We start from the raw sequence: 13,691 nt of genomic DNA, 5'->3' as shown, positions 1-13,691 counted from the left end.
TTCTAGCCACAGATTCTCAATGGTGATCAGATCAGGGGACTGTAGGGCCATTGTGAAATCTTCAGCTTTTTCCTGCTCCATTGCAGCAGGTTTGGGAGGTGATTGTGATCCATCTTCAACCTAAAAAAAAAATGGTCCAACGAGCTCTTATCCCACCCATAATATAGCAGTGCACACCTTGCTGGGGTCTGAGGGAATGTGAAGGTCTGCCCAGCCACCTGCTCCGTCCAGAGTCTATCATCTCATCAGTCCATGAAATCTGTGAACAACCTGGATCAGATTTCTGGGCCCAGGCCTGATGATTCCACTTATATGTCTTGTTCAGTGGTGGTCGGGCTCGGCCTCCTCACTGCAGCCTTGTTGTGGTGCTAGTTCTGTGAGCTGCGTACTCTGTAGACCGGGAATAATCTAGGACGTCTCAAGAGGCCGGAAATATCTTTTTGACCATTTTGCTTGAGGAGAATGAGCTGCTAATAATTCCGTTCACACTCGCTAAAGGGTGGGGCATTCTGAGGCCACACCCCTTATACAAACAAATCACCTGATCAACGTCATCCAAACAGCATTCAGGAGTATACAGGTGAAGGCAGGAAATCTGCAGAGAATGCCGATCTGGTGACCTCTGCACTGCTGAGACCTCTGTACACGGTGCCCTGACCACTGTGGACCTGCAGCAAGGACCTGCAGCAAGGACCTGCAGCAAGGACCTGCAGCAAGGACCTGCAGCAAGGACCTGCAGCAAGGACCTGCAGCAAGGACCTGCAGCAAGGACCTGCAGCAAGGACCTGCAGCAAGGACCTGCAGCAAGGACCTGCAGCAAGGACCTGCAGCAAGGACCTGCAGCAAGGACCTGCAGCAAGGACCTGCAGCAAGGACAAGGCTCAGCTCCTCCTCCGGTAATACAATTAGCACACAGTAACACATTTAACATGTCCAGGTGAGCCTGTAACTGCAGCACTCTCTCCACCGGTCCCCACCACAGCCCAGTACCTGAGTGTTATTCAGTCCTAAGCCTCCCAGTTCAGCGGGCACTTGCAGACCAAACGCCCCAAGCTCTTTCAGGGCAGACATGGACTTGTCATCCACTCTCTGGAGGTCGTCATTCAGGGCAGGATCGTTAACCTCCTAAAATAGGAAGATACAGAAAGACACCTTACATAAGATATTCTCCGGGACGAGCTGCAGAAATTAATGTCCCATCCCCAATGATCAAAAGCAGCCATTACCCCAACACACGACAATTCTGGCATTTAGTCTTCACAACTTTACTAACCGTTCTACTTACTATTCTACATAGCCTCCCCCATCGTCTCCTGTCCCTGCCCCTCCCTGTCCGTCGTCTCTCGTCCCTGCCACATGTCTCCCACCCATCCGTCTTCCATTCCTGCTCCTCCCTGTCCCCCCCTGCCCCTCCGTCATCTCCCGTCCCTGCCCCTCCGTCATCTCCTGTCCCTGCCCCTCCGTCGTCTCCCGTCCCTGCCACCCGGTACCCCCTTCGGTTCCCGTCCCTTCCGTCGTCTCCCATCCCTGCCCCTCCGTCGGCTCCCGTCACTGCCCCTCCGTGTCCCATCTTCTCCTGTCCTTGCCCCTCCCCCGTCCCTACCTAGTCCCCCGTTGTCCTAGGTCTTTTTCGGTTTCATCCCCCTTTCCTATATAATCTACATATTATGCAATTTCCTTACTTGAAAGAATCTGGACACCGGACTGACCAACTCACTGAGGAACTGCGCCTGATCCTCACTCAACACTACAAGTAGAGAAGATACAATGAGGGTGGACAGGACTCACACAGGACAGATGTGGACGGTGGGGTGTGGAGAATCAGATACATTGACATCCACAGTTCTCCCAGTATCTTACCTGATGGATATGGGAAGACTTGTTGTGTGTGAATCAATCCACTGAACATCCCCACCGCAAATGACAGCGATTCCTGCGGACGAACGAAGAACAGCAGTCAATCAGCAGAGAGAACAGAGTATATGATTACAACAGATGAGCACTCGCTCACAAACTACACCCGGCAGTACCAAATACCCAGGTGTACGACTGCTCCCACTGTACACCCTACACCCACCAGTACTATATACCCAGGTGTACGACTACTCCCACTGTACACTACACCCACCAGTACTATATACCCAGGTGTACGACTGCTCCCACTGTACACTACACCCACCAGTACTATATACCCAGGTGTACGACTGCTCCCACTGTACACCCTACACCCACCAGTACTATATACCCAGGTGTACGACTGCTCCCACTGTACACCCTACACCCACCAGTACTATATACCCAGGTGGACGACTACTCCCACTGTACACTACACCCACCAGTACTATATACCCAGGTGTACAACTGCTCCCACTGTACACCCTACACCCACCAGTACTATATACCCAGGTGTACGATTGCTCCCACTGTACACTACACCCACCAGTGCTATGCACCCAGGTGTACGACTGCTCCCACTGTACACTACACCCACCAGTACTATATACCCAGGTGTACAACTGCTCCCACTGTACACCCTACACCCACCAGTACTATATACCCAGGTGTACGACTGCTCCCACTGTACACCCTACACCCACCAGTACTATATACCCAGGTGTAGGACTACTCCCACTGTACACTACACCCACCAGTACTATATACCCAGGTGTACAACTGCTCCCACTGTACACCCTACACCCACCAGTACTATATACCCAGGTGTACGATTGCTCCCACTGTACACTACACCCACCAGTGCTATGCACCCAGGTGTACGACTGCTCCCACTGTACACTACACCCACCAGTACTATATACCCAGGTGTACGACTGCTCTCACTGTACACTACACCCACCAGTACTATATACCCAGGTGTACGACTGCTCCCACTGTACACTACACCCACCAGTACTATATACCCAGGTGTATGACTGCTCCCACTGTACACTACACCCACCAGTACTATATACCCAGGTGTACGACTACTCCCATTGTACACCCTACACCCACCAGTACTATATAACCAGGTGTACGACTGTTCCCACTGTAAACTACACCCACCAGTACTATATACCCAGGTGTACGACTGCTCCCACTGTACACTACACCCACCAGTACTATATACCCAGGTGTACGACTGCTCCCACTGTACACTACACCCACCAGTACTATATACCCAGGTGTACGACTGCTCCCACTGTACACCCTACACCCACCAGTACTATATACCCAGGTGTATGACTGCTCCCACTGTACACTACACCCACCAGTGCTATGCACCCAGGTGTATGACTGCTCCCACTGTACACTACACCCACCAGTACTATATACCCAGGTGTATGACTGCTCCCACTGTACACTACACCCACCAGTACTATATACCCAGGTGTACGACTGCCCCCACTGTACACTACACCCACCAGTACTATATACCCAGGTGTATGACTGCTCCCACGGTACACTACACCCACCAGTACTATATACCCAGGTGTATGACTGCTCCCACGAAACACCCTACACCCACCAGTACTATATACCCAGGTGTATGACTGCTCCCACGGTACACTACACCCACCAGTACTATGTACCCAGGTGTATGACTGCTCCCACGGGACACCCTACACCCACCAATACTATATACCCAGGTGTATGACTGCTCCCACGAAACACCCTACACCCACCAGTACTATATACCCAGGTGTATGACTGCTCCCACTGTACACTACACCCACCAGTAATATATACCCAGGTGTATGACTGCTCCCACGGTACACCCTACACCCACCAGTACTATATACCCAGGTGTATGACTGCTCCCACGGTACACTACACCCACCAGTACTATATACCCAGGTGTATGACTGCTCCCACGGTACACCCTACACCCACCAGTACTATATACCCAGGTGTATGACTGCTCCCACTGTACACCCTACACCCACCAGTACTATATACCCAGGTGTATGACTGCTCCCACGGTACACCCTACACCCACCAGTACTATATACCCAGGTGTATGACTGCTCCCACGGTACACCCTACACCCACCAGTACTATATACCCAGGTGTATGACTGCTCCCACTGTACTCTACACCCACCAGTACTATATACCCAGGTGTATGACTGCTCCCACTGTACACCCTACACCCACCAGTACTATATATCCAGGTGTACGACTGCTCCCACTGTACACCCTACACCCACCAGTTCTATATACCCAGGTGTATGACTGCTCCCACTGTACACCCTACACCCACCAGTACTATATACCCAGGTGTATGACTGCTCCCACTGTACACTACACCCACCAGTACTATATACCCAGGTGTACGACTGCCCCCACTGTACTCTACACCCACCAGTACTATATACCCAGGTGTATGACTGCTCCCACGGTACACTACACCCACCAGTAATATATACCCAGGTGTATGACTGCTCCCACTGTACACCCTACACCCACCAGTACTATATACCCAGGTGTATGACTGCTCCCACGGTACACCCTACACCCACCAGTACTATATACCCAGGTGTATGACTGCTCCCACGGTACACCCTACACCCACCAGTACTATATACCCATGTGTATGACTGCTCCCACGGTACACTACACCCACCAGTACTATATACCCAGGTGTATGACTGCTCCCACTGTACTCTACACCCACCAGTACTATATACCCAGGTGTATGACTGCTCCCACGGTACACTACACCCACCAGTACTATATACCCAGGTGTACGACTGCCCCCACTGTACACTACACCCACCAGTACTATATACCCAGGTGTATGACTACTCCCACTGTACACTACACCCACCAGTACTATGTACCCAGGTGTATGACTGCTCCCACTGTACACCCTACACCCACCAGTACTATATACCCAGGTGTAAGACTGCTCCCACTGTACACTACACCCACCAGTACTATATACCCAGGTGTATGACTACTCCCACTGTACACTACACCCACCAGTACTATATACCCAGGTGTATGACTACTCCCACTGTACACCCTACACCCACCAGTACTATATACCCAAGTGTATGACTGCTCCCACTGTACACTACACCCACTAGTACTATATACCCAGGTGTATGACTGCTCCCACTGTACACTACACCCACCAGTACTATATACCCAGATGTATGACTACTCCCATTGTACACTACACCCACCAGTACTATATACCCAAGTGTATGACTGCTCCCACTGTATTCCCTACACCCCCCAGTACTATATACACAGGTGTATGACTGATCCCACTGTACACTACACCCACCAGTACTATATACCCAGGTGTATGACTGCTCCCACGGTACACTACACCCACCAGTACTATATACCCAGGTGTACGACTGCCCCCACTGTACACTACACCCACCAGTACTATATACCCAGGTGTACGACTACTCCCACTGTACACTACACCCACCAGTACTATATACCCAGGTGTACGACTACTCCCACTGTACACTACACCCACCAGTACTATATACCCAGGTGTATGACTACTCCCACTGTACACCCTACACCCACCAGTACTATATACCCAAGTGTATGACTGCTCCCACTGTACACTACACCCACTAGTACTATATACCCAGGTGTATGACTACTCCCACTGTACACTACACCCACCAGTACTATATACCCAGATGTATGACTACTCCCATTGTACACTACACCCACCAGTACTATATACCCAAGTGTATGACTGCTCCCACTGTACTCCCTACACCCACCAGTACTATATACACAGGTGTATGACTGATCCCACTGTACACTACACCCACCAGTACTATATACCCAGGTGTACGACTGCTCCCACTGTACACTATACCCACCAGTACTATATACCCAGGTGTACGACTGCTCCCACTGTACACTACACCCACCAGTACTATATACCCAGGTGTATGACTACTCCCATTGTACACCCTACACCCACCAGTACTATGTGCCCAGGTGTATGACTACTCCCCCTGTACCCTACACCCACCAGTACTATGTACCCAGGTGTACGACTGCTCCCACTGTACACTACACCCACCAGTACTATATACCCAGGTGTATGACTACTCCCCCTGTACCCTACACCCACCAGTACTATGTACCCAGGTGTACGACTGCTCCCACTGTACACTACACCCACCAGTACTATATACCCAGGTGTACGACTGCTCCCACTGTACACTACACCCACCAGTACTATATATCCAGGTGTACAACTGCTCCCACTGTACACCCTACACCCACCAGTACTATATACCCAGGTGTACGACTGCTCCCACTGTACACTACACCCACCAGTACTATATATCCAGGTGTATGACTGCTCCCACTGTACACTACACCCACCAGTACTATATACCCAGGTGTATGACTGCTCCCACTGTACACTACACCCACCAGTACTATATACCCAGGTGTATGACTACTCCCACTGTACACTACACCCACCAGTACTATATACCCAGGTGTACGACTGCTCCCACTGTACACTACACCCACCAGTAGTCTGTACGCACTGTGAAACCTCATACACAACCGAACATGATATATAGGAGTCAATCTTTGGAGCAAAACTTACTGGAGAGCTCTTCTGTGCCACATGGACATGTCCGGAGGAGGTCGCTGAAGCGGACACGCCATCTTTATCCAAAACAGTCTGAAGAAAGCATTGAAATGCACAATTTGAGTATCACAAGGGGGGAATGTGTGAGGGGCACAGACGAGTGATAGACAGCGATTACCTCTGCAGATTGGGCGTACCCCCGGACACATCCAGCCTGGGTCCTGTGTAAAACACATACAGTCAGATACAGAGCTATGACCCCAAAGGGAGACACCAAGCATAATGAAATATTTACCCCCAACTAATCAGTGGGGGACACGGACGACTCCCGCCCGGGTCATATTGTTCCAGGCACCCCCAGAAGCTTGTACTGATGTGTGTGCTGCTCCAGTAGAGCGCTCTCGTGTGAGTGCGTCTCTAGAAGCTCTGCCCAATGCTGAGGTCATACATCTATGTCCTACGTGGAATAAGGAGGGACCCCTGAAAATGCCCACAGTCCATAAAGGGTTAAATAACGGACAGTTGTGAAGGAACAAATTAAGATTCTCCATTTTGTGCTTTGACTCCATTTTCTTGTTGGTTAAAGATAAATTCTGTTATTTAATTAGGTAGAAGGTTACAGCTGCCGTGAAGTAATTTTACCTTGTTTTTCATAAGTCTGTTATTTAACTAGGCTATGGTTCATAATTGGTATAAAGACCTTGAGTATTCTAACTCGAGCCAGGGAGGGGACTCGGGGGTGTATCGCTATACAAGACTGAGGCACCTGTTAGTATGTCTTTTTTATGCCAAGAAGTCATGACCATATCTGTAGTTTCCATTTTTTCTGTATCCTCATGGGTTAAGTTTTTCCTGCATTCTTATAGGTTAAGAACTGTGAGCGTGTTCTTATGCTGATTGGTTGAAGTATAATTTCTATGACTATGAAGAGTGATACACAATAAACGGGGGCCCAGAGATCTGCTCGATCCCCCATACAGAGGCAAACGTCTCCGTCTGGTCATTTTCAGTTGCCAGCAACGCCCTGTAGATAAATTTGGAAATCACAGAGTTAACCGTGAAGGATCAATTTACATCCTCCCTCAACACAGTGAGGGTATCTCATCTTTGACACCCAGAGCTCAAAACTCACAGGGCAACAAGGAATAATGGGGTGTAATGATAATAAAGTGCACCCCATCACCTCCTCAGACATTCCCACCCTGGATACATGTATCGAAAGTATTCCCAATACACAGCACAGACCAAAAGTTTGGACACACCTTCTCATTTAAAGATTTTTCTGTATTTTCATCACTATGAAAATTGTACATTCACACTGATAAAGGTTATCACCTCTACACCAATAACTTTTATTCCAGCATCCCACTCTTCAGATCCCTCTATGTGCGGGGTACCACAGCCTGCGTTACTGTCCGAAGAAATCAGAGAGACGCCTCCCGAAAACGCTACTTGGGCAGATGCTCAGATGGGGTGACAGCAGAGTCCAATGTAGTGACCACCTGCTGATGATAAAGTACAAGAGGGATGTCCTTCTCTTTACCACCGTACATGGTGATGGCAGCGCCCTCGGCACTGTACGAGGTATTGCTACACAGGTCTGCAAACCGGACTGTGTACTGGGGTACAACAAAAACATGGGGGGTATTGATCTCTCTGATGAACTCCTCCAACCGAACAGTGCTTTGAGAAACGGCCAAGGAGTGGTACAAGAAGCCGGCTGTGCACATCGTACAGATGGCAATGCTCAACGCTTTGCTGCCGTCACGATGTGCAGGCCAGAATGCAACGTCATACCTTCAGTCCCAGGAGGTAATGATCAAGGACTTAATCTTTGGAGTTCAGGAATGAGCGGGCCCAGTACTTCCGGAACGGATGGTGCTCGTATCGTACCAGGTCAACATTTCCCGGGAGAGGTCTCTCAAAGTGGAAAAAAAGGTAAGTCGCAAAAAAGGTGCAGAGTGTGTTACAGAAGGGGAATACACAAGGACACCTGTCAGGAAATAGGAAACTTCTGACTTCAGTTACACATACAAAGCTTTCAGCTGCAGTTTCCTCTGCTTGCCAACACAAGGCTGGAATTCTGAGCCACTCTTTCTCCCTCTGCCTGTGTGTAATTATAAACCCCTCTTTCTCTAGTCACCTTCCATGACGGCATACGGAGGTTGCCTCTTTGCCCTAATGGGGAACAGGAAATGGAGAGGTTAAAAGGCCCTCCCACCTCCCCCTCACCAGTGTCTTTCCTTTTCCCCATGGGACAGGAGAGGTTTACTTCATGTGCTGTGGTGGCCGGTAACTACTGCACCTACTAGGCTCTGGCTTATATGAAACCGGGCAGCATGGGGTTGTATCTTGCCTCCCCCTTATGCTGCTCCCGTCGCGCTGCGGTGTCCTCGGGACCAGTTCCTGGCCTTCCTGCGCCCCCGTGAGGGCAAAGCAGGCCAGCGATCCTGACCGGAGTCCTCCTGGAGCTCTCCGGTTTCCTCTCCTCTGCATGCCGCTGGCGACCCGGAAGTGATCGCGCGCGTCACTTCTGGTCTTTTCTGCGCTCCCTGGAGGCACTTCCGCCGGCGGCGCCTCGTGCAGGACGCTGTTCCTCCACCCAGGACCATGGAGGGGAGGAGGATTTCGCAATCGCTGGGGGCAGGGACATGCTGCAGAGCATAAAAGCTGCCAGAAAACGTCGCAGGTAAGACTGTCCTGTCATGGAGAGCAGTACCTGCCCTGTGTCTGCAGAGCCCAGTGCTGCCCGTGCCACAGTAAGTGCTGCAGGGACAGGGGTACTTAGCTAGTGATATTGGGATTTTATTAGTCATGACTCTCTCTCCCCTCTCGTTCCAGGGAGAAAAGTCTGCCCCCAAAACTACTACTAAAAAGAAGTGTGCCATCTGTAACATTAAGTTGCCACCATTATGGGAGAAAAAAAAACTCTGCAGGACCTGTACTGACAAGATTGTCAGGGCAGAGCAACCTTCTTTATTAGAAGAAATCTGCTCCTTGGTCAAACAAGAGGTGCAATCTTCCCTAGCGGCCTTTACCCCTGCACCCCCACTGCTACTTTCTCCAGCTAAAAAAAGGAAAATCCAGGAGGAGGATTCTGAATCAGACCTCTCCTATGCCTCATCCTCGGGTCGACGGGAGGAACCTACGTCCCCTATAACCTCTGAAGCTAGGAAATATCTTTTTTCTTCAGAATGGGTTGAGGATTTAGTGGCCGCCGTGCGCAGTACTATGGGGCTGGAGGAAGAGCCAGAACCACAGTCCATACAGGACCAGATGTTTGGTGGAATAACTAAGGGTAAACGCGTGGGGTTCCCAATTCATTCGAATATATCTGATATGATTGATCAAGAGTGGGAACTACCTGAAAAACGTCTCAGTACCCCATCCGAGATGAAGGTGGGGTACTGAGTACCCCCTTAGATGGGGATTCGGCCAAATGGGATGTCCCCAAGGTTGATTCACAGGTGGCAAGGGTGGCTAAGAGAACGGCTCTTCCGTTCGAAGACTCGTCACAATTAAAAGATCCAATGGACAGGAAAATAGAAAGTCTGTTGAAAAAAAAAATCATGGGAGACCTCCACGGTAGCCCTCAAAGCCAATATTGCTTCAACTTGTGTGGCTAGAGCACTTTTCCGCTGGATAGGTGAACTGGAATCCCACATATCCCAGGGTACGTATAGAGCTGAATTGTTAGACTCTCTACCCAGTCTCCTTAGAGCCACGGGTTTCCTAGCAGATGCATCTATGGAAACTATCAGAATTGCTGCTAGGTCATTAGTACAGACTAATTCGGCTAGAAGGGCGCTTTGGTTAAAGATGTGGTCTGGTGATATCACCTCCAAGGCCAAATTGTGCGCCATATCGTTTAAGGGTAACTATGTCTTCGGGCCTTCCCTAGATGACATCTTGGAAAAGGCAACCGATAAAAAGAAAGCCCTCCCAGAACAAAAAACTCCCAAAAAGAAGTTTTCGTCCCTTTCAGGCCCAAACCTCTCAGAGAAGGAAAGGCAAGTCCGGGAGGTGGAGTTACCCGAAGGGAGGGGGGAGAAATATCCTTATCCCTCAACAACAGCAGCTGCAGTCTCAACAGGAGAAGCGGTGACTTCGACCCGGTGGGGGTGGGAGGGGGGGGGGTTTGGACTCAAATTTTGTACTCCAGTGGCAAAACATCACCAATTGCCCCTGGGTCCTCAACGTCATCAAAGAGGGTCTTCTAATAGAATTCATTTCCTCCCCCCTCGGGGTCTAAAGATTACCTCCCTTCCCTCCTTGAAAGACCAGTCCATTTTAGAGTCGGGTCTCTGGGCCCTAAAGATGTCAAATGTGATATCTCAGGTTCCGGAATCAGAAAGAGAGATCGGGGGCATTACTCCCGTCTGTTTCTGGTTCCCAAACCATCGGGCGAGTCCCATATTATTATAAATCTAAAGGGCCTCAACCGGCATGTCAAATACCGAAGATTCAAGATGGAATCTGTAAAAAATGCCATTCCCTTGATAAGCCCACACTCCTTCATGGCTACTATCGATCTGAAAGACGCATACTTTTACATCCCCATTCACCAGAGACATCGCCAATATCTCAAATTTGCAGTACAGAAGGGACGTCTGATAGAACACTATCAGTTCATGTCCTTTCGTTTGGGATCTCCTCAGCTCCAAGAGTATTTTCCAAAATAATGGGGGAAGTAGTCTCCTTTATCCGGAGGCAAGGCGTCTGTATAGTGCCCTATCTAGACGACCTTTTGTTAGTGGCTCCCACCAAACAAACAAACCTTGGAGTCTCATGTATCAAAGACTCTCAATATTCTGAAGTCTCTTGGATGGGTTCCAAATTTGGAAAAAATCACACCTACGACCCTCCAAATGCAGGAAATTCCTGGGAGTTCTTCTGGACTCTGCAAGACAAATGTCCTTCCTTCCATTGGAACATCGTCTAACACTACTATCAAAGGTCAAGACGTTCAGAGACACCAGATCCCCTACAATCAGAGAAGGCATGTCTCTTCTAGGATCGATGACAGCCTGCATCCAATCCGCACCATGGGCCCAAGCCCATTCCAGAATTCTTCAGGCACATATCCTGCAGAATTGGAACGGTCATCCCAGTTCTTTGAACAAGAGGTTGTACACACCGGGTCGTGTCAAGGCCTCCCTGGCGTGGTGGATAATCTCAAAAAAACTTACAAAAGGGAGTCAGTTGGACACAAGTCCCACTGACTACAGTTACAACAGATGCCAGCAAAAGGGGCTGGGGGGCCATGATAAATCACACCCCTTTCCAAGGTCTCTGGGACCAGTCAACAAGCAGGAAGTCATCCAACTACAGAGAACTAAAAGCTGTAGAGGAAGCCCTGCTAGTAGGGGGTCATCTTATCAAGGGACATCACGTCCGAGTATATTCGGACAATGTGACCACGGTAGCTCACATCAGACATCAAGGCAGTTCAAAGAACAACAACCTGAAGAACATATCTGCCAGACTATGTTCTTGGGCAGAAAGACATCTATTATCCCTGACAGCAGTTCACCTGAAAGGCTCGTCCAACACTCAAGCAGACTATCTAAGTCGCCAGGACATACATCCGGGGGAATGGTGTTTGAGCAACCGAAGTTTCGAAATGTTGGTGAACAAATGGGGTCTTCCAGAAATCGACCTCTTTGCATCCCGGCAAAACGCGAAAGTCGAAACCTTCTTCTCCCTAAACCCCAGAGATGGCTCCAGAGGAGCGGATGCACTGGCACACAAATGGAATTTTCAGCTGGCCTATGCGTTTCCACCAATTCTGATATTGGCAAAAGTCTTGCAGAAAGTTCGGGAAGAACAGACACCAACTATATTGGTAGCCCCGTTGTGGCCAAAGAGGAGTTGGTACAACCTGATAGTGGATTTACAGGTGGATGGCCCGTTCCAGTTTCCGATGGAAGAAAACCTTCTTTCTCAAGGACCAATCCATCGCCTAGATGCCCACAAATGGAATCTGGCGGCATGGCTACTGAAGCCCAGGTGTTGAGAGCCAAAGGACTATCAGAAACAGTGGTTTCCACACTTCAAAAATCAAGGAAACCGGTAACCAATGCTATATACAATAGTTACATAGTTATTACATAGTTACATAGTTATTAAGGTTGAAGGAAGACTATATGTCCATCTAGTTCAACCCATAGCCTAACCTAACATGCCCTAACATGTTGATCCAGAGGAAGGCAAAAAAAACCCATGTGGCAAAGAGTAAGCTCCACATTGGGGAAAAAAATTCCTTCCCGACTCCACATACGGCAATCAGACTAGTTCCCTGGATCAACGCCCTATCAAGGAATCTAGTGTATATACCCTGTAACATTATACTTTTCCAGAAAGGTATCCAGTCCCCTCTTAAATTTAAGTAATGAATCACTCATTACAACATCATACGGCAGAGAGTTCCATAGTCTCACTGCTCTTACAGTAAAGAATCCACGTCTGTTATTATGCTTAAACCTTTTTTCCTCCAACCGCAGAGGATGCCCCCTTGTCCCTGTTTCAGGTCTATGATTAAAAAGATCATCAGAAAGGTCTTTGTACTGTCCCCTCATATATTTATACATTAAAATAAGATCACCCCTTAGTCTTCGTTTTTCCAAACTAAATAGCCCCAGTGTAATAACCTATCTTGGTATTGCAGACCCCCCAGTCCTCCAATAACCTTGGTCGCTCTTCTCTGCACCCGCTCCAGTTCAGCTATGTCTTTCTTATACACCGGAGACCAGAACTGTGCACAGTATTCTAAGTGTGGTCGCACTAGTGACTTGTATAGAGGTAAAATTATGTTCTCCTCATGAGCATCTATGCCTCTTTTAATGCATCCCATTATTTTATTTGCCTTTGTAGCCGCTGCCTGACACTGGCCACTGAATTTAAGTTTGTCATCCACCCATACACCCAGGTCTTTTTCATTGACGGTTTTGCCCAGAGTTTTAGAATTAAGCACATAATTATACATCTTATTACTTCTACCCAAGTGCATGACCTTACATTTATCCCCATTAAAGCTCATTTGCCATTTATCAGCCCAAGCTTCTAGTTTACATAAATCATCCTGTAATATAAAATTGTCCTCCTCT

The 13,691-nt window shown here is 48.9% G+C and overlaps 1 protein-coding gene across 2 annotated transcripts in view; it reads right to left on the bottom strand.

The window, feature by feature from the left end:
- ACADVL (acyl-CoA dehydrogenase very long chain) overlaps positions 1-13,691 on the bottom strand; it is a 50,142-nt gene that overhangs the window by 15,520 nt on the left and 20,931 nt on the right. For both annotated transcript variants that reach the window (XM_069767626.1, XM_069767625.1), the window contains exons 2-6: positions 6,764-6,806; positions 6,601-6,678; positions 1,861-1,933; positions 1,683-1,747; positions 991-1,125 (exon numbers count right to left, since the gene is read on the bottom strand). In XM_069767626.1, coding sequence (XP_069623727.1) covers positions 991-1,125; positions 1,683-1,747; positions 1,861-1,933; positions 6,601-6,678; positions 6,764-6,806 — 394 coding nt within the window. The remainder of the gene's footprint in view (positions 1-990; positions 1,126-1,682; positions 1,748-1,860; positions 1,934-6,600; positions 6,679-6,763; positions 6,807-13,691) is intronic.

The sequence above is a fragment of the Ranitomeya imitator genome, chromosome 4 (assembly GCF_032444005.1).
Source record: "Ranitomeya imitator isolate aRanImi1 chromosome 4, aRanImi1.pri, whole genome shotgun sequence".
In the NCBI taxonomy this organism is placed as follows: domain Eukaryota; kingdom Metazoa; phylum Chordata; class Amphibia; order Anura; family Dendrobatidae; genus Ranitomeya; species Ranitomeya imitator.
This window is presented reverse-complemented; position numbering and strand designations above follow the sequence as displayed.